General features: G+C 34.1%; 1 protein-coding gene across 1 annotated transcript in view; it reads right to left on the bottom strand.

Annotated features, from left to right (window-relative positions):
• Positions 1 to 2,064: 2,064 nt before the first annotated feature.
• rau (RA domain-containing protein rau) overlaps positions 2,065 to 26,653 on the bottom strand; it is a 33,649-nt gene continuing 9,060 nt past the window's right edge. Inside the window, exons 3-6 of the mRNA XM_018521157.1 lie at positions 4,744 to 5,000; positions 3,982 to 4,045; positions 3,347 to 3,595; positions 2,065 to 2,996 (exon numbers count right to left, since the gene is read on the bottom strand). Of these exons, the coding sequence (XP_018376659.1) occupies positions 2,625 to 2,996; positions 3,347 to 3,595; positions 3,982 to 4,045; positions 4,744 to 5,000 (942 nt within the window). The 3' untranslated portion in view covers positions 2,065 to 2,624. The remainder of the gene's footprint in view (positions 2,997 to 3,346; positions 3,596 to 3,981; positions 4,046 to 4,743; positions 5,001 to 26,653) is intronic.

Genomic DNA, 26,653 nt, shown 5'->3' with positions numbered 1-26,653 from the left:
GATCCCTCTCCCCTTAATCCCTGAGAGATCCTGGCAAAACAGGAGGAACCGTGAGATACCAAATATTTCTATTATTGTAATTCCACATAGCCCTTAAAATAGCTAGATTTTAATCGTATTTAATGTAAAGATTATTATTGTTACATCTCAGTGATTCTTTCCTTCGTCAGTGATGTTTTGGAGAGACGAAAAGCGAAAGTTAAAACGGGGAATGCGACAAAGCATATTTTAAAAATCATTACAGTGGACGGCCGATCGGTTCTCTCCCGCACGTCACTGGTACCCGAATTCCTACATCTGTCGCATTTGTAAATAAAAATTTTTATCGTCACATAACACTGAAACAATTTGTATTTTCCCTAAATTGTTTTTGATCAACAGAAAAGTATTTTGACGATGTGATATATTAGATAAATAGTTTGAAAAATAATGAAAAGAAATTTTTCATACAACAATAGATAAAAACCTTTATCGCATAAAAAGAAAATAGCATAGTTTATTGTATATTATAATTAGAGCGCTAAAACTCGTAAGATTTCATCGTGAATCTTTTCAATTGTTATTTATGTATGTAAAATTGGTTTCATATGCGTTGTTGCTATCATTTAGTGAAATCTCTTTTCTGTATTATTTTTTGTATTGTTGAGGAAACGACGAGTTCAGGTCTATGAAAGTGGCTTATTGTAAAAATCTTATAAATCTAAGTTATAATTGAAGGGCTCGATACAAAAACCGATCAGCTTTATTTTTAAAAACTTACTACAATCTTAACAGAAACCTATTTTACCAAGTATATTTTGCAAAATATTTTACGAAAATTGTTGAAATATGTAAAGAAATCATACACTTTGTTTGGAGTCGTCGGAGCTGTCCGTTTCTTATACCAAAAAACGTGGAATGTTTGGTATAAGTTGAATCTACTCAAAAATTAAAATTCGCCAAAAAATGGAGCTGACCGATTCTTACATCTTTAAATTGAGCTCTTCAATTGTATATTCAGGCAAAATAAAAACATAGAGAATAATTTAGGACACATGAATCATTATTCGTATTCTCTCCTATAAAATATAAACGGACAATACAAAAAGATATTTACATTTTACGTAGGTACATTAATTCGACACATAAGTGTGACGTGAAGTCATATCCTATTGACACACATCGCTACGCTGACGACATACATATCAAAGACTCCAGTAGATAAATGCACATTCGGCTGTCGTATTCGACACACGTGTGTTACTCTACGCTTTTATATACGTATCGTACCGAGAAACTCTTTGGTAATAAAATATTAAACGCACTGTGGTAAAAAGATATAGCTTAATCTTCATTCATTTCCTCTGTACGTGGAAACAATGAAGTCACGTGAATTACCATTATCGCGTAATTTTTAAAGCATTTCGAATTTCAGATACGATAATTCAATGCGATAAAATTGTTTGCCTTTGCGATAGCGAGGAAATGTGTTTACAATCGTAAGCCAACTTGTTTGACGTATTGCAAATTACATTTCTGTAATCATTGCAATAGGAACGATAAATGTATACCTATACCACTGAAAGTGATTATTACAATTTCTTGCGGTGATTCAAATCAACATTATAACGGCGAATGTTATTTAAATATTTCCCGTTTACGTATAGAAAATATACGACCGGTATCCTGTTTAGCCGGATTGCACGAAATTTTGGATAGGTGAAATTGTTAATAATTTAAAACCGTTTTTAAACGAGCTTAACTATAAATGCTCTTTACATATTTTTTACATTACATAAATAAATAATAATATTTCTTTCCTTATTAATCATCTTAAATCCACGTAAAGTCTTATTTTCGATTTATGCAATCATGGTTTTATTGACGTCATCTATCGACTAATATTACAAAAAATATAAAACAATATATTATCAAGGTATCGACTTGATATTTTTTTTTTGAACATAAAACGAATATTTATAAAAATTATCGAAATCTTATTTGGGGCTTGGTAAACTCTACACATTTATATAAATGCGAAAGAACATATTATTTATGTATATATATATATATATATTTATATGTGTATATATACTACGTATCTAAAATTTTATACGTCTACCTTTGGTACAATTTCCCTCACTACTAACTAAATATCGTAAATTCTCTTTGTTCGGTGTTATCAGCCTTTAATTAGCTGAAATACAAGCGCAAAACGAGCATTTAAGCATTGCAATTTAATCTCTTCCTTGAATTGTAGAAAATTTCTATTTATTAAAATATTAATCAAATATCATATAAATAATGGCCGCCGAAAATTATCATGTATTTTTCATATTTCTTTAATAAACTTCATCAAACTATTATAGCAGAATTAATCAAAATAAGTAAAAGCAACGATAATTCGAACATACATTTGCAACAAAAGAAGGCAAGCTACCTTTTTAAATAAAAATCAAAGGTACACGTTTGCTCGCGCCTCATAGTGCTCATAGTATTTGACGTCTAAATGTTACACAAAGACAAATGCTATCAAACAGTTGCAATATGCGTATGTTCCTCGTATCTTCAACGAGTTTCTGGTAACTCTGACCGTTTTCGCGATCGACGCAGCTTCTTTCAACTTTTATCGTGTTTACGATTTCTTATATAAAAAGGTAATTCTCGTAATCGGCATAGGAAGAGGCAGTCACGTGTTTTGTTGAGAGCGGCGTCGACGGAACGCTCTGCGGAAATTGCTGCAACCGCGGCAGCTGCACTTGCGAACGATCCGTTCCGTGAGATACGACGATTCGTGACGTCTGACTGATGGAACCTAACGACGATGAGTGATGTTGATCCCGATGAATAACGTTATTGTTGTTGTTATTTGCGGTAACGCTGCTTTTTCTAGCGAGATGATGTAGGCCCAAATGATTGTTGTTCTCGATTCTCGTATTGTAATGGATAGGAAGATTATCCTGGAGATCCAGCCTCGACATCGCCATGGTAATGCTTGAGTCCGACGCCCACATACTCTGAAATGACGTTGGATTATGTAACAGATTTGACTTTCTATTAAGCACTTATGAATAATTCTGATGACAGTATAATTACACGGATTGGATTTTACGATTATAATTTCTTTGTTTGAAAGTGTAATGTCTCGTACCCTCTACTCCTTAGAGACTGACGGTAGAGAAGCTGACTCACTACATGAGACAGCTTATATAGACAAAGCATCATAAATAATAACTGTAATGCATTCTTTCGCGAATATATTTTCCAATTAAAATGTAATATTAAGAATTAATCTAATTATATTCAACCAAATATTTTGGCAAAAATTTGCATTAATTATTAATTTAATGAATTTATTATCACATACTCTCCGCCTATGTTGATTATAATCTGGATTACGCCTAATGCGAAGATGTCGATCCGCACTGGTCCACCGTTGCGTGACCTTGAGTGGAGAATCATCGGGATGTAATTTCCTTTGGTACTCTTCACCTTCGCAGACCTCGTAGAGAGAGAATTGCTCCACCGGTTCCTTGGAGCTGTAGCAACTTAGCAGCATTTGGATCAACTCGTCTACGGTGGTCTGCTCCGAGACCAGAAGGCTTTTGTACTTAGACTGCGAACAATAAACCAAGTTTATTCACAATTACTGCAATACAGACTGAAACCCCTTTTTAAGTAACAATTTTACTACCGCTCTAAATACTTTGAAAAAACTTACTTTTAGAAGTGGAACTATTAGTTTTTAAAATAGACACTATATTATGCAAAAAGAAATTTACCAGTAATTATATATTACTTAAACATATTTTTTATTTTCAGACTATTTTGCATTTATAGGATAAAAAATATATTACAAAGCAATTTAAAATTTATTATAAATTACAAATTTCTTTTACAAGAATTTTTCTTATACATATAACATTTTACATTAGAATTTAGTATATTAAGATGTAGTCTAGTTTCTATTTTGTATATATAAAAAAGTAAATATTTATTTACCCCGGACATGAGTGCGCTGTCGTATATTTTGACAAGTCCGCCACGGTGTGTCTGCAACGAAAACCTGCAAACAAAGAGGAGACATATATAAGCACATAAGTTTATGCATCAGAGATTCCATGACAACGGCAGGAGTCGGTGAGTTCAAAGGACACCAGACCGAGCGTTATTTCTATATAAAAGTACCGGTTTGCGTCGGGAGACAAACGCTCTCGTCCTGCTCTATTACGCGTATAGTCGCGCCGGAAGTCTCAGACTGCCGAGAAAACATCGGTCGCGTCGGGATTTCTTCGCAAATAAACCCGTTCTAATCATCAAAGAGCTACATTCAAACATTCTTTTTATATGTGAGTTGTGATAATATTTTTCATCCACCTAATCACTACAATGCCGTATCGTGTTGCAACTTCTGCATTACGATGCGTACTTGGCGCGCGTGGAATCTCAAAAAACGTCCCCGTGTTTCTTCACAATGATCTATAACATTTACAGCCGCTATCAAAATTCCATTTTGTTTCGTAATCGAATAGCCATATTTACATTCCTTGCAAACCGTATATCAAAGATTTACAGCGACCCACGCGACCACTTGTGTCCAAGAGTTATATCAGTGACCAACGCGGAGAACGTCGGACCATTGTTAACTCGTGCTTGGCGGCCTACGGGATGTGTTTATAGTTCGCAAGCCCTGAAATTACGTCACGAAGCCGACCGAAACCGAAAGGGCCGGTGGTCAAGTACAAAGGCAGGTAAGGAACGTACTTGGAATCGCCGCGAGGATGACAGGACTGCAGGACGGCTGGCCTCGCGTCCTCGTCAAGGGGCAGGATGGTACGCACATTGGCCCTCCTCACGGTCACCTCCATGGTCAGATAAAACAATCGAGGGTCGCGATGTCTCATGCGATACTTGTTCAGAAGGTTTTGTACGACCTCGCGACAGGTCGTCTCATAGGTGATGCTTAGGGTCTTATATTCGATGTCCGGCCGCAGGCAGTTGGCGTAGACCTTGATGGTAGTCTGCAAAAAAAATTGAAAATTTTCCATTAATATGAATATTTATATCAATAATAAATTATTCTATCCACTCTAGAGCCTTCTTTCTTAAAAATGTCTCGCTCGTTAATATCTCGCTCTTGTCGGAAAATATACCATAAAAGGGGTAGAAATTTTTTTCAGTTGTAAGCTAAATTCAGTAGCACAGGAAGGCGACGTCCTGTTTTGGTGGTACAGTTAGTAAAAAAACGCGGGCCTTGACAATCAGTCCATAATTAACTCAGAGACGTTGGCCACGCGCGCGGCATAAAACGCTATCAACCCCTCCGATATGACTGGTTATATGGGGATGCGCGCACCGAAAATAAACCAGACACCAGATCACCCCGTTCGCAGATGCCACTGCGCGTAGGCATCTGTTAACATCCATATTCATATCCGCTTACCGGATCTATGCGGATTTAGAATAACAAATATAATTTCGTGTAAAACAGCTAGAATATATAATAAAGACTGAAAAGACGCAGACATGTGGAAAGAAAGAGAATCCATAAAAAATTGTTCATTTATTTAAATAAATAACTCGATAAATAATTTTGTTATATTTATTGGATACGAAACCTATTATGTGCTATTGTTAATTACTTTATTTAATTTTCTTACGTTTGGAAAAATTTTCATATGTATACTATTTATTTAAATAATTCTTTTAATAAACTTTATTAACAAATATTAGCGGTCTTATAAATATAACAACGCTTATCTCTGCATTAAAAGAAACTTCTCACATCTTCAGCATTAAAGATGTTCAGGTGCCAGTGCCACAAATCAACGACGTGCCAGCTTGGGTGTCGCGAACATATGTTTACACGTAAAGGGGTCTTCCCTCGAAACACGAGTTTTCGTCGGTGAGATTTTACGAGTCAGTTGTATGCTTTTATCACTTTGTCGAAAGTCCTTTGATCCGAAACATACGTCTCACGAGTGTATATTCGAACGCGCTTCCACATTCATCCGAGGAATAATTTCGCCGAAGTTTCGTATAAATCATGAAATCGTTACAGGAAACAGGAACCTGGGTTATGAAATCCAGTCTAGATCCGGTTGAGTCTCTGTCGTGTGAAATAAACACGTTTCGATGACAATCGTGGGATTATACCACCAATCCGCTTATTACAATGTCAACAATGGCGTTCATTGCGTACTGGCGCAATCACGTATTGTGAGCTAAATTCGTAGAGGTTATTATTATATTTTATCTTTTATTGTAGACGCCCTGGAGGTTCCTCAAAAGATGACATCGTAGATGACTGATTTAGTTTCATAACTGAAAAGAAATGATTCGCAATATTTAAGTTCCACCTTAAGACAAAGGCTATCGAATCTCTTGATTAAGCATAAAGAAATAAATGTTCTTTTCTACACATTTTTATTTTTTTGAATTTGTTAGCGCGCTTGTAGAAGAAATACATACAAATCGATATAAATTCGCCTCGAAATTCTCAGTAGAGTTTTACGATGATCGAGAATCGATAGGGAAACATCGAACCGGGCCTAACAAGTGGCACCTTAACGAAGCCGAAGATACACAGCATTGGCGTAAATATACAACGCCTGGTATCCTTGTTATGTGTGTGACTGCAGAAAGATTTCCATCTCACCAGCAAACCTTGCACGTTTTCGCAGAAATATCTTCACATGTGTAGATGCAACGAAATTTCTGACTCAGCTGTTGGAATTCCAATACACTTACGTTAACGTGATTTTCAGTGCGCGTGTACCAATCTTTGTACAGCTTTTTTCCTTAAGTACACCACATCCGGGCAAGGTACAAAGATCATTATGAATCATTTATTCTAAGTAAATGACGATACTTTTTTTTCTTTAAAATAATTAAGTAATATATATCATTTTAATTAATTAAGATAAAAAGATAAACTCAAATTCTTTATTAAATATCAAAATTAAAAGTTTTATACGTATATAGAATTAGTGCACACACATGGTTGAATAAACTATTGCAATTATAAAATAGTTTATTTAACTACATATATATGTATATTAATTCCACATATAAAACTTATATATATATGGTATAGTTATCACCATATAGTACCATCATTACATTCTCTCTTAGTGTATATAAAATCAATATTTTTTTAGTATATAATTTAATTTAAAAGAACAAATTTTTCATCAATTATTAACCAAAATGAGAAATTCATAAGCACAAATACTATTCGTTGGAAATTAATAATGACAAAAGTCACTTTGTTATAAAAACTGCATAAAAAAATTGTCTGATGGGTATAATCAATTGACTAATGTTTTTGTTTAACTGGCGGCTAATGAAAGAGAAAATAATGACAGAGTTAGAAGGCATGCGGGTGTCAAAGCAAGGTCTGTGCCTCATCAGGATCGAAAAGGACGTATGACACTCCGTTACGAGCGGTAAGCTCCAATATCTCGCACCCGGTTATACAGGGCAGACAGAAATACGTCTTGAGATATTTTAGTTCGATGTTTCTTCAAGTTGAAAGTATTACTTGCGCATGTACAATTGACATCACCATCAAAACCTCAATTTTTTGTCATCGTAACTGTAATACATAGGGTTGTAACATCAATATATAATACTAACAATAAGAAAAAGTTAAAATAAATTAAACTTAATAATCAAATTTCTTTAAGAGACCTTCTTATCTATTTTTTTTACTTATTTTAGTAATTTATTGGATATATTTAAAAACCGAATACATGACGTCTGGTTTGATTTCAACCGGACACCAAACAAGACTTCCGAATACCTGATAGTCCGGTTTAAAACCAGACGATTGGCAATCTTATGCCTTATCTTATTTATCAGTACAAATACCAATGCAGATTAACTTTAATCTATATTTATATTAATGTATATTAATGTCAGAGTTAACATAGTTAACTCTAACATTAATCACATCTCTGTACAACTTACTGTTCATCTTTTTTTAATTCTTAGAACTAAAAACAGAAGAAGAGTTATTTTAATCTAGATTAAAATTAACCTACATTTGTAGAAATGGCCATTAATCTATACATATTGAAATTAAAAACTTTGTTCTCTGATATATATTCATGCCATAGTCGGGGTTATCAACTTGCAACTTACCTTGCATAATGTGCACGATGATATCACAGTTGCTATTTATAAAACAACGCATAAGAGAAATTTTGATAACGTGTAGACTAATTTTTCATGCCCTCTTGATCTAACATTACAGTCGGTAATAGAATGCAGCGAGATTTGTCATCGAGATAATAGCAGTCACCAAAATGTGCATCATATTAACTTTAGAAAAAAATATATATATACATATATAATGAGAAAGGCATATTTTAAAAAATATTAAATTTTTTTATAGTTTGTAATCAGACTGCATAATTAAATACCGCGATTATCATACGCAAACAAAATTTTTGTCATTATGATGTAAAATTATTAAATACATTACGGAAGTTTAAATTTTATAAAAGTAATAAGAGTTCTTTTTCTGCGTACAATATTTTAAGTTTTGTTATTCAAATATAATTTATAGATCGATTTAATCGATTGTTTTCCAAAAGGAATCATAATTATACATCAGAGATAGATTGTCTGACGACTTCGCTTTTTTCATACTCATTAATTATATAGTACGGCGGATTTAACACGTGGGAAACGACTATATATTTCCATCATCCTAAAAACTCATTCTGTAAATCGAAGCTCTAATAGGAAAACCAGATTGAGGAATTCAAAGAAGTGGAGGAAGTCCCAAAATTTAGCTGCTAATACACCATATTGAGCGCACGGTGCGACAAAAAAATGAAACATAGAACGGAATAGTGGGCGCCATATGTCACGGGATGCCTTCGTAATAACAGGGTCCAATTTAGCTGGAATCCATAAAAATCTCGAACTTGTTCTTTGCAAAGGACGAACGCAGTAGATAGTATACGACTTCTAAGCTATTAATGGTACGTTCGAAACCGGTAGATCGGTCATTGCTTGCTTTGACTTCTGTCTTCTTCCTGTTTTTTTGATTTATCTTGTTCTGCCAGTAGCTTATTAGCGTTCTAAATATAGCATTTATTATAAGTTTATCGTTATCTACTTAGTTCTCAAAACGTCACCCGTTATATAGATATGTATATCTCCATTTAGAACAAGGTAAGCAACACCTTTCAACGGAAACGTTCTTTTTTATATTCACTTTTTTCTAATTAATAAATATTATTGTTATATTATTATTATTTCTAATTAATATATGTATATTATTATTAATGGTATTATTATTATTATCTCACTTCTGAGTAATGAGCTTAAAATATTCATTTAACTTTATTTTCATGTTTTTATAAATATCACTTTATATGTATATGTATTTCTTAATAATTATTTATTATTTTCAATTAACATAAATAACAATTGTAATTTATTTGTAACTGTATGATTATTATAACTATGCGAATATAATTAAATTATCAAATAAAAAAATTAAGTATCTTCAAACATTAATTTTTAAAGTAAATATTATAATTAGAGGTGTGCGAATTAGTTCGAATTTGAATCGAATCGAATCGAATCACAGTGGATTCGATTCGTTTTCGGATCTGAAAGATTCGAAACCGATAAGTTCGAAATTTCGAATCATCAGTGGTTCGATTTCGAATCACTCGCCTCTTGCTCTCTCTTCCCTGTATCTCCTGTCATCAATCTTGTATCAGCGCATATCAATCTTCTAATTATAATAAAAATTTAGTTATTTCAAAAGAGAGAAAGACCGTATATTAAGTATAACTAAGGGAGAGCGACGTTTAGGTCGATTTACTATGTTATGTTGTTCTTAATACGTGTTGTCTCTCGCATGGCGCCGTCTATTTATAATATTTGTTCTCCAGTTGATAAGATGAGCGACGCTGACGCTGTATTCCGCTCGAACGGCAATCGAGTTAAATAATAAAAAATTATACTTAATGATGATAGTCCCCCGTGCTTTACTTGAAAATTGCAAAATTAAATGATAAATTGTGGACAGTAGCCTGCGTATTTTCTGGACGACTGTCTACTGGGCTGTCAGTGATATTGTGTATAATATGAGGTCACGTTCAATTGCTCGAAACGCGATAGTGTCGCAAATTATGTTCCTACTTGCTTCACGTGGAACAATACATTACAGAAATTCGTATAATCTCTCAGCATTTCTATGCTTTAATTATGAACTTTTAGTAAAAGTGCTGTCATTATTTTTTTATTCTGTAACAAAATAAAAATTTGTAAATTGATGAATGATCACAAATCATAAATATTTATTTACATATATATATTTTCTAAATATTTAAGTAAAATTAAGTTACTTTTATGTTAATATCTTTCACTTAAGTCTTAAGATAAGTTTAGAAATTCTAACATATTGATTAATGTACAGTCATCATTTATTTTAAATTAAGGTTAAAATATTAGGCAATATCGCGAGCACCCTGTAGATTCGGCGTATTCGAGGTGGACAACGTTCATTTTCATGCAACTCCACGTAACCCGTGAACAGCGGTTTCAATGGCTACCGCTAGTGTCCCAGGTAGGAGACCCGTGCATAATAAATTTCTTATCCCGGCACTCCATTGAATCTCTTCTTTCATGCGTGGCACGTGCTTTTCGGCCCTCAGCTGCCATTTTTCCTCGTGGAGTCTTCAGGTACCGTCGTTACTCGAGCACGTGTCTTCTCTCGTTTATCCTCCTCTCGGCTTCCGGCCGGGGAAGGGCTCGAGAACGAGCATAAAACAAAAACTCACTTCTAAACGGACAGAAAAACGCTGCAGCTCTGCCCTATGACCCGCTTTAAGATTCTGAAATAATTATCCGCGAGAGGTGATCCAGCGAGCATCATGTAAAACCAACATTTATAATCACCGAAATATTACTTTGCCCTTCACATAATTATTTTTAATTAATACTTTTATTATAACTTTTATTAATTATTACTTTTATTAACTTTGTCTTTACATTAACACAAAGACAGTGCAATTTTATTTCTTGGAAGTGGAAATGGTTTAGGATAGATTTACAGATGACAATTTATATTTGGATACAATCAGAATATACATTTTTGCTCGTCTGCGATCAGAGTGAAAATGATACTCTCCAGCATCTGCATCACGCGCTAACAAAGCTTTGCTGATCGCACATAATTTGATCAGCATATCGCGTGAAACCGTCATTGGCCACCTTGAATATTGTCAGCAGATAATATAGGATTTCAAGTATCATCGGCTTTAATTAATTTGCTAATCATACGACACTCATCGTTGCGATAAGGCATAACCTTTCACGCTATTGTTAGCACGCGGATAATATCGATAATAGTCTTCTGAAAATTGATGTCTGTTGACTATATGATTAAAATTACTCAATGTGTAACTGTAGTCACCAAACAAAGACACAATGGACCACGTCTGGGTATTGCTGGCGAATCTTCAATGAGGGACTGCCTCCCGAATTTATAATTATTATTATTATTAATTGTACACAAAAAAAAAAATGTTTAGTTGAATTAACCAGAATTCTTGTGAAAAATGAACGATTCAGAAAATTCTAGTTAAATCTACAAGATTTTTTGTTAAATCTATTAAAATTCTAGTTGAAATATAATATATAACTAACATTTAACCAGAAATCTAGTAGACTTAACCAGAAATCTGGATCATTCATTTTCCATCAAAATTCCAGTAAACTCAACCAAACATTTTTTTACGTATAGTCACACATTTAATTAAACGATTGACTAGAATTAAATCTAACAATCTCCATAAAAATAACTTACAATTAACGCGTGATTTGGATAAAGTGCTTGTTATGTTAATTAATCTCACACGATCTTCCTGTCGCAGTCATTAAATTCAGAGCATTGCAATTGATTCGAGTACAATCACCACTTTCTCTGTTTTCCCAGATCCCACGTAAATCGTCCTTTCAGGATCGTTCGCCGATTCAGTGATCTGCGAGATTGCGAATTCGTTGAGAAACCTCTCGACGGATATCTCCTGGCGGATTCTTACTTTCGCGCCACTTTCCCGTTGCAAGACAATGCTTGCCACGAAAGCCATGGGAGGCGTAATTGTTACCGAACGACGCACATTTCACACGCTCGGTGGAAAATCATGTGACTGGAAACCGTGAGGTGAAGATTTGATGGTAGCTCGCAGAAACGTCGCCCGCGTGCGACTTCTTTTTTTTTATATTACGAATTGTCGCACGACCTGGTTTACATAATTTCGATCTATAATAGGAATAACTGTTACGGATTGGGTAATGAGCTTGTTTCTGCGAGCGGATACTGTTCTACCTGGGAAGACCCGACGTTTCGTAGAAATTGCGGAAAATCGCTTCTGTCACGGCTGGTTTATCGTCATTAAATTAGAGGTCAAAATAATCAATCTGTCAGAATAAAAAATAATTGCGTGTGTGGTTAAAAAAATTTTATAACAAATATCATTAACAGTGACTAAATTGTCTTAGAATTGCAATAGATATGTATATCATATGAGATATATTGTGATTCCAAGAATTCTCTCTCATTCAAAGAATAATGTTTATAAATTATATTATATAGCGGAATAATGAATTTTCTGTTGGGAAAGAAGCTCAAATTTACAATTTACTTATAGGTGGCTTGGTGAGATTAATTAAGAGCGGTATTCCTTCTTTGCATCTTATCTGTCTTAATTAGCACAGTAATTTGAGCTTTGCATAACGAACTCTATATATTTTAGTTTCGTTCTGAGAACCCTTATTTACCATTAGCATGAAGGCGTCGGTTTTCACGGTTCTTCTTGGCGGGAAGAAAACGACGTTAAATCGAGCGTGCCGAGTTCAACTGCAGAGTCTCTGAACCCGGCCCTGGAGGTCAGAAATTCCACGCGAGGGTCAATCACTGTCACTTGCATTGTCGGAGTCCAACATTTCGAAGTAACTGATCGAGATTTCTTTAAAAATATCGTTAATTTTTACTAATCGTGACAAGCATACTGCAATATATTTGAGCTGATTTCGAGCTAATGCTTATTTATGCTATAACAATTTTATAAAAATGAAAAGATCTTATTAAAAAAATTAACTCGTGCCTTTGTTTATAGTCTAGTTCATTCTCTATTTGCGTGAGACGGAAGTAAAACTCAAATATTACTGCAACATTTTGCATGGTTCAATTTCCACGGAACAGTAAACTGTTACATTTGGGTTATAAAATTGAGGATGTTACATCGCATGAAGTTGATGGCGGTAATAATGATGACGATGCAATGCCATGTAGTGTGGGTCAAGATTATCTTTGTGATCTCCTTTTATGGATTACCGTTGTAACGGCAGATTTATCCGCTTCTATTTTATCGACAATATTTCCAGCATTTTATAAATCCAATATAAATAAAAATTAAAAAAATAAAATTATTAATCAGGCCCATATAAAGAAGGCAAACGATGTTCAAATTGAATATCACATCTGTATTAATTGACAGCAGATGTTCGATATATATCTATATATCTATAATAAGTTTCGACATTAAATAGCAATCTGGCTATTATCTATTGTTATATTAGTTTTCTTTAAAAAAATTCGCATAAATAAATTTTCTATTTATGTATTATTTAAAGAATCTAACGTAATAACTTTGCGTCATGAAAAGAACTAACAAAGAAAAAAATAATAAAAATCTCGAACTACTAAGAAGCTAACGATAAGACACGTGCACAGATAAAATTGTTAATCGATACCATATTTATGATACGTTGTATCTCTGCATACTACACTCACATCTTGATAAGAAGCCACCTCGCGAAGGACCACACAGAAGCGCGCCTTCTCAAATTCGCTCGCTGGAGGATCGGCCGTGTCCGGCCGCGGATGTCTACGAGTAGCTGACAATTGACACCCGTTTCCGGCCCTTCATTCGACGGTACAAAGGAGAAGCGATGTCCTAAAGAAGAAAAGGGAGCACGTGCCCTCATCGCGTGCCCCGCTTTTACGCTATGGCCCGTGTTCTTCGCAATGTGTTCTCGGTACACGGAACATAATACGGTCATGCTGGAAAGCTTCCTTCCTGCGAACGCACCGTCGTGCGTAAGCTTCTTCTGGAGCCATATGGTATTGGGGCTTCTTCCTTCTCGCGCAAGATGAAAGCGAAACCGCATGTTGTTACTACTCGTTGCACGGGCGACTGCATGCGCGTGCCGTCACGAGGATGCAATTCGCGTGATAGACGTGTCACGAACGGCTATTCTTTAAGCCGGATGCGTGATTCTAAACATTTCTCACCGATTGATTTTGTAATCAACGAGAAACATTCTTAAATTATGTAATTATTAGGTGTTAAACTTAATTCCTGCCGTTTTTCGTCTCCAAAATTGATTTGTTTCGAAGGGAAGATGAATGAATACCTTAATCAAAGTAATTTCCTCCATTTTCTACTTTATTACTAATTAATAATACTTTATTAATAATACTTTGATTAAGGTATTTCCCTTCGGAACAAATCCATTTTGGAGACGAAAAACGGCAGGAATTAAGTTTAACACCTTATACCTTAGTTGTACTTTCCTTTCATATTGGTGTTTAAACAAGCAGACTTAATTAAGATGTTGATAACTAAACGCACATGTGTATCTAACTAAGATATAATACTTGTATTTCTAATATATCTAATATATGATGTTTTAATTTCACGTAGTATCAATGACAAAGCATAAATTGGTAAATTAAAAGATACAGGATATTTTTGTACCCATATATCATTGTACGTATTCATTTAAGTAATAACAAAGTCATCATCTACTCTAGCGAGTTGATGATAATGATGTATGTACGTGCACTGCATTAGTGTATTATGAATGATTCGGATAATACGTGCAGCAATGAACTATACGGAAGCAGTCGAATTAATTGCAAGAATTGCTACATGGAATTTCTTGACGCATGAAAAATTTCCGCCAAGATTTCTCTTACTTATGCGATTTTAATTCACTTTATTAGTTTTGCTAAATTCTTGCAAAATTTTTTGTAAAATAAAAGAGAAAGTTTTGCAATTTCTAAAAATTAATAAATCATCGCATGACAAATAACGCAGGTGTTTATACATGACACCACCAAGAGTAATCCGTGACCAATTGAAGTACCACAGACAGTTGTTTTATTTCTATCATTTTTTATATGAATGGGACAGGCTGTGTGTAGTGGACCAACGGGATATGGATCGTTTTCGAGTTTACATCCTGTCGCCTCTCAAAAGGCGGAACGGACATGGTGTCGCGTGCCGGTTTGCGTTTTTAAAAGAATAAGACAGCTGTGGTGGAGTGTCTCCCTTTTGCAAAGAAAGTGCCGCCGTTCAACTAGGGTGGAGTACTCTTCCCGAGAAATGTCCCAAAAGTATTTCATTACAAAGAAAATTTTGTTTAGGGATGCAACGACTCTACCTATCTTATCGTAAGAAACAAATATATAAGTTGAAAAAATAGAGAAACACTACCTGGAAAAAAATTTAAAAATCTTACATATTTCTTTGAATAGTGCTAACAAAGGCCCTCATCAATTTCAATGAAATTTGGTAGAATTATAGAGTGTGTTCTCCTGAATATAAATCATCCCTCGTTTAGGCGTAAACGGTTTACCGTTTCCAATTCATTAACCAATATATTTAATCAATATTTCATTAATCAATATTTCAATAATAAATTTGATAATGGTATTTTCTTTAGAGTTTATTAAAACGTTCATAGTATTCGAGTATTTGTAGTGTAGTCGAGTATTTATAGTGTAGTAGATAGTAGCCTCTCAACCTTACAGACTTGAGTTCAAACCACACTAACAATTAATTTTTTCCCGTTATATAATAATGTTTTATGATAGACATAACTGTCAATATCTCTTATCAAGTTTCATCGAAATCGAGTCACTTCGGAGCCTCTCCTTATAAGTAAACATTTACTTACAGTAAATAAATATTTATTTAATAAAAATTTAATAATAAAATTAATGGTTTTTTTATATAAAATAAACATATGTTTATATTTAGTAAATATTTAGAACTATACAAACAAATATTTACTAAAATATAATATTTTTTTTAGTGTAGTATAAAACCTAGAATACAAGGAAATAGAAATAGAAACGTTCACTAGGAAATTCAGTTATTTTATCTACTGCATATCTTATTATGCGCAAACATTAGCACCATCGCATTTTTGATCTTCAATTCATTAGCTTTGCAGTAGAAAATAGTTAGATCGCACGTTAGAATAGTTTCTTTTCACAAAATGCGTGAAAGCGGTGCTTCCCTGGAGAAACGCTGTGTTACCAACAGCAAATTATACAGACATATAATACCGCTTTGTGCACACTTAATGTAACAATCTAACAATCTAACAACTTTCGCAGAACGGATACTCAAAGCGAACTCGACGCAGTTAACCGTGGGTGAATTGTTCATACAATTAGCAAACTAGATAAAGAATCGTTTATAATTTTTGCTTCAATTGTATCTAACATTGAGCGGAATTGAAAAAATGCGGTAGCTGTCGTTATTGACTCATTAACAGTAAAAATATTTAACTCTTTCAAATATCATTAAAAATAAAAGAAATGCGAGCATTTCACAAGAAAAAAATGGCTTGTCCACGTTTAACATTTTTTTAAATTAACTTAGAATTAACAAAATTTCTTTTTTATAAACGTGAAATACTTTTTATTATACTAAAATTATTTTTATTATTCTTAAATTATAAAATGTAACTTTTTTTTTAATTTTGCATTCTTGATCGGCAGAAAATTGGGAAACTTACTTAGGCCCAGTTTTACAACGGTTAACTCTTAACCGAGGTTCAACTTATTCATTATCTCTTTTCAATTCTAGAATTGGAAAAAGATGAGAAATAAGTTGAACCTCGGTTAAGAGTTAATCGTGAGTTGTGAAACTGGGCCTTAGATAAGTAACTCATTGCCGTTATCGTCCTTTTTCTGAAAAATAATTCGTTACCGTTACTTCTTACTGATTGAATAAAGTAACTATGTAGCTAATTAATCAGTTTAACGCGAAATCTATGATACTTATGATTAATTGCAAAAAAAACTCTTATACACGTTCCATACATATGCATTGTACATGTACAAAAAATTATGAAAATAACAATTATATTTATTATCATTATCCAAAAAAATGTAGCTGCGTTATCATTATATCATTATAAGTAAAAGAAAATGTAACGTCACCCATTCGTTACTGGAAAAAAGTAATTGCAACAGTAACAATGCTATTATTGTTCGGCATTAATAGCATTAGAAAATGACTCTTAATCGGTTCAATCATTCAATTAACATTCTTTCATTCGTCAATTTTATTGTTCGGAAGAAACGAGATTATTTACATACATTTAAGCATATTGTTTTGATTACTTATATTTGTTGCCTGATCCAACACATTAAGGGAAGTAGAAGGTCGGTGACAGACGATCGCAGGTCCGTATAATTGGTCCTTCCTCTTCTGCTGATTGTTTTAAACGAGAACAACTCGACCAACTTTAAGTCCCCCGTTACCACCAACACGCGCGCGATTATTAGCGACACACAGCCGCCAGTGCGTGGAATGCTCGCATCCGGTTTGTAAAGTGTGGAAGAGCGACAAAGCATCCTATCCTATGCTGGTCCGACGTAGATACGGCTCTAATCTCATCGTGCGTGTTGTACTAGTGATCTCTTGAAATAGGGAAACAAGTATAGTTATCATACTTGCGACTCATCAAATGTCCTTCCAGACGGAAGACAAATTAACGCGTAATTGCGATCGCGGAACATCTTGTTGCATTGGCGTATATATTAGTTTATATTTGATCTATTGCATTGCGTTCCGATTAGACATATATTTATTATTTTTTTATTTATTATAAAATTTTATATTAAGATTTTTCTTATTATTATGTTACATTTTTTTCTTATTATCGTATTTTTTATATTAATATGGTAGACTTCAAAAAAATATTTATTAGAATAAATATCGCAGATAAATATTAGGATAAACATAAGCTTTAATATACAAGCTTTTAAATTGAATTAGGCTCAGTCGCGCGCGAGCGCGATTACATAAATCAATTCAATGGCTTAAATTTAGCTTTACGATTAGTCATAGTCTAAGAACGGAAGTTGACATATTATTAAACTTACGTCCAATTAAATATATCTACTTGAAGTGTCGATTGGAAAGCGAGAAGATATTTAGATGCACAATTGTACTGAAACCATTTTTTATTTTTATTAAATTTTATTATTTTATACACATTGCATTGTTAATATTTTTTCATATAAATCACAATATTTCTTTAAATTTATTTTATTGCAGAAAAGCATCTGTTGTCGTAGATCAAAAGATTTATCAATATATAGCATCAAATTTAGATAGTCTGTTTATAAATCTAGATAATCTGTTTTCCTGATCTATCTAGTATCGGCATGACTATGTGTGAGAGTGATAATTTATCTTCTGAAGTATATAATGCACAGTAATGTACAAGCTGGCACTTGGACAGTGCGTTCTTCATATTCGTAACACGCGTACATCCATTAAAGCTTTTCGCCTGCTCTCAAGTGTTGAAGACATAATTATTTGTAGAAGTGGTGGATTATATATAGCTGGCATAAACAATCTCCTATAATTTATTACTGAATAATAAAACAATTTTTTACTGCATAACATTAATATTATTATTATTCACTTAATATGTATTAAAATAAATATTATGATTCTATGACAAATGTATAGTTAAAATTAATTAAAATAGAAAATTTCTCTACATCTTCATTAATAAAAATATATTTGTTGGACCTTCCAAATATAAGTATCTCCAAAATATTATTTTTCTGTTATCAAATTTTCGTTAAGAAAAAATTTGCCATAAAGAAACAATGCATAATTAAATTGTGAAAAAAGACAAAGAAAAAGAAGTTTACGCCATTTTTTCCATGATACATATCAAAACGATATTCCATGCAACTCTATAATTTACCTGCGATATATTATTTTTCGCAGTGATATGGACACATGAGATAATTCACGGGAGTCACGAAAGGGCTCAAAGGGAGCATGATCGTGCATCCGCGCGCACGATCACACTGCTGTTTTTCCTTTGTGTCAGACTTCGTCTTTCGTCCAATCACGTCGCCACGCTTCGTATCTCCACCGCCAACCCGCCCTTGTTCCCAGTCAATGCACCGACAGTCTTCCGCTGGACGCACACCTGACTGCAGTCAGCGTAACCGCGACGATAACACCGACAAGGGTGGATTATCGTGAGTTGAGGTACCGGAGTTACCATGAATAATGCAACGTCGCGCCAGGAATCGCACGCCATGAAATTTATACAAAAAGGAACCGCACCGATCTTTTTCGTCAGCAATAATTTAAATCACCTCTATAGCATCATATTTCTATAAAAATAATATTAAATAAAACCAATATTATTTATAAGAAAAAAAATGTATTTATAATAAATAATTCATGTTATTATTTGCATGATTATTTGATTATTAAAACTATGGAATTGATATATTTTTAATGAGAAACAAATTTATTTTTGAATCGATTAAAACTTTCGTGTATCGATTGATTTGTAAATAAAGCTTTTCTATCTGCGAAACGTCGCTAGGATTTTAAGTTATCATTTATGGATCGAAAATAAGCACGCGGCGAAGCATGATGACTCTCCCTCATTTAACCCATCCTCTTGACTTCACTTGACCAAGTGTCAATAAGTCGTACGCCGTGACGAAAACAAAATTCACCGCAAAATTCAATCTTAACTGGCAATATTTTTTTAAATCAGTAAATTTCAAATAAATTGAAAAATCATGTCATCTTCAATTTTTATTATAAATTAAAATTTTTTACATAGAAAGAACAGTTTTGTTGGTATCTAAAAATTTAGTATCTGAAAATTAAATATTTACAAATTTAGCTAGATGTTGATTTAAAAATAATTTTGTGAGACTATCAATATAATTACGTATCAAAACTTTTTATAGCATTTTTGAAAATCCTACTTAATTATTTTGGTATCTAACAAAATTATTTTCAGATTTCTATATCTAAATTTTTAAAGACCAGCAGAATACACTATTTGTTCCGTGCAATAGTTGATAAATGATCATTCAAGCATATATATATTATCAAAAAACGAAAAAAAAATCACAACTCGCGTTAACGTTGTTGGGGGTTCAGAAAACGCAGGTGCAACACGCACCTGCAGTTAATAAATTCCTTTTTGTGTGCAGTTGCAACTACCTATATATAGGCTGTCGAACGCGAGACTTCGATGACGTATATCTTACCGAACTCTATTTACAGAAGTTCGCCGTAAAACTAATATTGGTGTCGTAATAAGCTGTGAGTGAGTTCGACGAGTTCGTTGCACCGGAAGTGTCATGTTCATGCTTTAACTCTTTCGTCGGGGGCGTGAGGAACTACGGAATTGAGGTAGTTTATCCGTCAACGATAAAAAAGACTCTCAGGAAAATCATTCTTTCTTTTATACGATGTTTATCATCACTATCCATATCTAGTCGTGAATGATAAGACTGTTTTTCTCTCAAAAATAATTTTCTATAACATCGTATGTTGTGGATGATGAAGGTACGTTTCATATGTTGAAAAAAAAAAATCTATAGAAATTATTTAATAAAATTCGACACAAGCCGTGGTTATCATAATTTTCAGTTAATTTAAATTTTAATTAAAACTTTGTTAGTTATTATTTTTATGAATGTAATTTCTTGTGTGCCACCCGTTACATCGTACAGAAAAGATACGTGATATCTCTGTGGCGCCACATTAGTCATTATGTTATTAAAGTTACGATTGATCATGATGCTTAACGAATGCGTTTTTCTTTCACTCATATACAATTGTGTGAGATAACACTAATTAATTTTGAATGCCCTATTCATAGCCATTAGGAAGAACGGATGATATATACTAATGCTATATACCTATAATTAGAATATCACTTATTTGTCATCACTTATATCGTCATTATTCACGTTTAACAACACGAGTGCCACTGGAATTAAACTGAGATTAAGAAAATGTATGTATAAATAGGTATAAATAAATCTCGATAAAAAAAAAAGATTTAATTTGAAGAAGATACACTCGAACTAATTAACAATAATATTGTCTCATAATCGAATGGACCGTGCTTGTATTATTCTTCCTGACACCCGATACGTAGTTCACAGACGCAGATATGCTGCAGTACTGGCGCCGTGGCTATCATTACGTTGTTTAACTCATAATATGCCGTAACACGTACGCTACTGCACCCTGTATTACAATCGTTTACGCGTTTCAACGATCCGGCTCCACGTGTGCGTGTACAAAGCCGGCGCTCACACGTGCGCCATGCCAGACACGGTACGCTGACCGTCGCATCATCGTGTCGATGCACCATTATAACCATTATATGCATCACGCGTAATATACGCACGACCCGACTGTTATGGATGATAAACATACCTATATCGAGACATTAAGTGTACAGATAGTTTAAATGCTCCTAAGTAATCCAAGATTTCCACCTTTTTTTTATAATGCTGTAATTATATTTTGTGTATTGTATTGCATTATGAGAAAGAAAGAGATTGAAAAATAACTTTTAATTTTGGAGTCATTTTGACATCATTTTGATATCATAATGACTTGTTGTTCTGCTTGGAAACGCATACATTCACATTATACACTAATACATTATAGAATTTTAAAAATAAAATTGCACATTTATTGATACATTCTAAATACGACCGTTACTTACAGATATAATTGCTATCATATACCTTTTTTAGTTTCTGTATGGATATATAAATTAAAGCAATCTACACTCAGAGAAAAACAATATATGATTATAGCAATTATATCTATAAGTAACGGTCGTATTTAGAATGTATCGATAAATGTGCAGTTTCATTTTTAAAATTCTATAATATATGTATGTAATGTGAATGTATGCGGTTCCAAGCAGAACAACAAGTCATTATGATATCAAAATGATGTCAAAATGATTCTAAAATCAAAAGTCATTTTTCAATCATTTTCGATTCATTTTAATGTCATTTTGACGTTATCATGACTTGTTGTTCTACTTGGGTTAGCATCGCGTTCTGAATACGGGCTGACAGCTGTACAAGTTTTATATCATATAGAATTAATGTACAAATTGCAATATCTATAAAACGATTAATTTCATTACATATATAAATTCTACATATAAAACTTGTATAGTTGTCACCTACTACTATATATCTTTTTCTCTGAACGTATGTTAGGCAAATTAATAAAAAATATAATTCATTGCATATAAATTAAAGATATATCGATTCAGTTCAAGATGTTGACATCTGTATCTTAATGCGTAATTTTCTTTTCCCGTCCTAATTGCTACTTCCGAATTATCTCCAAATTTTTTTTTTAATTAAAAATTTTAAGTATATCTAGTATAGAAACATACGTTCCGATTTTGAATTATTTTTATAGTTATCGACTCTCATCTCTTCCGGCCGATCCGTTTTGGACCCACGTACTATCATATTTGTATGGGACACACAGAACTTCCGGTTGTTTTGAATCCTGTATGGATCCCATCCGGTCAGCTTTTGAATATCGGACAGGCCCGTTCTCCGGATCAACTGCATCCTATTCAGCATGATCATTGACATGCAGTCCTGTGCATCTCGTCGGTTGACTTTTAAAGGATGCAATTCACTCCTATATTCACAGATATTTTTTAAAATTCATATTTAAATTCAGACATTTAAATCCATATTTAAATTCAAAAACTGTCAAATTTAACTTATTTGTGTATATTTAATTGCAAGTAGCCATCTCTCTGAGCTCGAATAAGGTATTTTATTTAATAAATTATATAAATTGTTTATTTTTTAATCCATCTACTTTATTGCTTGTAGATACGCTGTTCAGGTGCTCAAGCAAAGTCAATTTCATAGTTTTATTCGTTCCGTTCCCCCCTTTATTTCATTATTCACTGTCAGGACATTGCCATAACTCCGGGATTTTCTACATCGTCGAGGAATAAACGGCGCCCACGCTCTTTCCGATTCCCTCCAGACTTCTATGGAAAAAAAATCTCGCGCGGCGATAAACTGGCCGAGTCCATAAAACGCCACGAATTGTCAGGGGTCAGTCGCATGACAGTTATCGGCAGTGGTGCCTCTCGTATTATGCAGCCGAGGGTCTCCCGATTATTATGAAACAGCAACAGAACCGAATCGACGTAAGCAGTGCGGCATCGAGATGCGGCGACGCCACCAAACCATCTGGCACACAGTGCTCCCATTCACTCTTCCGACGTTCTGACCACCCCTCACTCGCCCCTTCGTCACCGTTGTAGTAAGTTTCTTCATTCGGCTTCCCCTTTCTCATTCGCCGACGCGCCGACCGCGGCATATCACAGTGCGATATCAATGCTTGCGGAGTCGCCGCGATAACCGTGTTTGCGTTCGCTCGCTGCGCGTGGAATTATTGCGACCAGAACAAACGTTATGCCCCGATGGCCTTCATAACGCGTGAAGTGGCGATCAGTACGATAACGCTACGACTACTTCTGTTTGCTTGAAACTTGTATCAAAACGTGTGAAAAACCCCGTATCATTTGGTTATTGCTATAGATAGTATAAAAATACTATAAATACAAATGTGGGTAGACTGTAGTAAAAGGCTTGCTATGCATATAAGTATATAAAAAAATTCTACGCCACCTGGTTTCCCTTTAAATTGCACGTGCAAGAACTGGCCAAAGTGCACCACAAAGAACTATGTCCAGAAAGTATATACCGCGAACACATTCTTTCGCTATGTGCCAATTTACAAGCAAATAAATGATCGGAACAAAATAAATGGTCGCACGAAACCTCGAGAGGCAACACCGAGATCCTTCTATCCCCAAATTTCACGTCCTTGTCAATTGCTATCGGTGCCGATCAATGCTGTGCCTTCACGCGATTCCACCACAATTCAATATTCACAATGATTCGCTTTCATCACGATATTATGTCGCGTATCGTCTACAGAAAGGATGATCTGCGGTTTCACACCGCGGTTAAGATACACGCACGCGTCCGCTCGTCCCGGGCGTTAAACTTCCCAGAGTCACGACGAAGAGAACCTGTTCGCACATCATTATGCTTTTGACCGAAGCGAGAGAAGATCCGATCCCGGGATCTCACATTACTTCCTCGCCACCGCAGGAATTAATCATCTCATCCTGTGTCCCGACGCACTGTGTAATTTTTCTTTCGTCAGGCCTGTCCGTTGTGTTTTCTTCCTTACTGTATATGTACATACATTGCGAAAAAAGACATACCGTTACGAAAGCGGACTTTTAAAAATCCACTTTCTGATTGTAAATAAACATATATGGGGTAGATACACGTTCGATGTTTTGACGCCTAAAATGTCTACGGATCGTAAATTGGTTGTTCAGACGTTATTAATAAAAAAGACCGATTCATAAAAATTAATTAAATAAATCTAATTTTCTAATCTAATTAATGTTATGCCTGTATTTATTGCAATAAATATGATAATAGAAGAAAGAAAAAATATCCAAATATTCTGTAGTATTTTATACGTGTTATTTAAACAAGCATTATTTAAAAGAGAAATTGAGTTGTGTGTGTGAAATATGAAGAATAGAGCTTAAATGTCTTTTAATTCCTTCGATCACTCTGTACCACCCCTTCCCGCCTATGCAGCATTGTGCTACGATGTTAGACCATTATTATGCAAGGTCTATAAAGACGGAGCCGTAAGAATTTTAAGTGTAACAATCAGCATTGTTCGGCATTGCACGAACGAGAAGCTTGACCATCTGCACTGGAGGCTCAAACCACAATTGTCGAGCGGCCAGATGTTAAATGTATGTACGCACATCAAACAAGAAAAACAGCTAAGAAAAGGTCTTTAAATAAATTGGAGAAACAAAGGCACGAGCACGAATGACTCATTGTTGTATAATGCGACTTTTAAAAGCAGCCATCTGTTTAATTACGATTTTATTTCAAGATATGTCTTTGTTTTTAAATTTCTACATACCTCGGAAAAATTATAATTTTTAATATATTTAATTTCTATTTTTTTCAACATTTTTTATTTATTTCGATTTATTTCGATAAACTTATCTTGTGAATGTTTCAAAGATATTCAAGAACGTTCAGCCACATATTTGGCATGTGATACACATATTTCTTCATAATTGTGACACGATATTATCAGACACATGATGACCTTTCGAGATGTGAAAAATTCCGATACTTTCCCAGGATGAGTAATCAAGGACATTCAAACGGATTCCCAGAACGCAATTTCTCGTCCTACGCTGACACAATTGGATATTTCGTAGTCTTGTGATGACACAAGACCTTTTGACGCTTTGGTTGGCAAGTAGCTGAGAGTATATTGCAAATGCATTAACACGCGTTCACGCGTAATAATATGCAAGACTGCATACGCCAACGTTATAGCTTCAAGTGTTCTTCGAAGAATTCTCTCCATTTGTATCCGTCTTTGATTACGATTATCGTATTACAATAACTAATTCCTGAAACTAATAAATCCACTAGTACAGAAGCTTCTTCTATGCTGGTAATCTAAATAGGATCATTAATCAATGCCTAGTAGTATTCCTTTAAAAAGACATATATATTGCTAATATCTCTCTCTCGGAATCATTACTACAATTATAAACGTTTAAATAAAAATTGCTAAAGCTTTATTAATTAATAGAACGGCAAGTAGTTTTGCAACTGTTATAAAATTCTTCGATATGATCAGTTTAGAGTAGTACATTTTATACATTTAGATTTAGTGAGAGGAATTAAGGACATCAAGAATCATTTATATTAAAGAGTCTTACAACAGTTGCAGAGCTACTTTTTCTGCTGAACGCAGCCAATGTCAACAGGGATAAAGCATTACTTCACATTCCAGAGTTTAATAAAAATAAGTGTGTACAGGCTATCGTAAGCACTGTAAAATTATATGAATAGAACGTTAGCGTTCATTCTTAGACAATTGTGATTTTCAGACACGAATTGAGAAACACTTTTACAATGTTTTATATCTCTCTAGTATGCAATTTATGATTCACGCCGTTTCTCGTTTTTGCACATTATCGAAGCTCCATTCATTTTACGAGCGTGTAAAACATCTAATTTAACGGTGCGTACATCGCGCCGCGCGCTTTCGTCCAAGCCAGGTTTTACCAGGTAATAATTCGCGGTAGCGTGAATGAGTGTTACTCGCGGGATGAACACTTTCGCGTGCGCGAGCGGCCGGCTTCGCGAGTGCTTTCACCAGTAGCCCGTGACCAATGCCTGACGACATTCACGACTCAGGAATTCTTACGGTCATCATGAATCAAATTCACTTGCTCTCGATTCGCTGCACTGAAAAAAATTTCTGGTTGAAAATGGACGAATCAGAAATTTCTGGTTAAATTTATTAGAATTCTAGTCGAGATAACCGGAATTCTGGTTGATACTATATTTCTGGTAAAATCTACTAGAATTCTTATTTTTACCAGAATAATTATATTAATCAGAATTCTAGTTATC

This window comes from Trachymyrmex cornetzi, unplaced genomic scaffold (genome assembly GCF_001594075.2).
Source record: "Trachymyrmex cornetzi isolate Tcor2-1 unplaced genomic scaffold, Tcor1.1 scaffold97, whole genome shotgun sequence".
Lineage (NCBI taxonomy): Eukaryota > Metazoa > Arthropoda > Insecta > Hymenoptera > Formicidae > Trachymyrmex > Trachymyrmex cornetzi.
The sequence above is the reverse complement of the archived record's forward strand: the minus strand, read 5'-3'. Positions and strand labels throughout refer to the sequence as shown.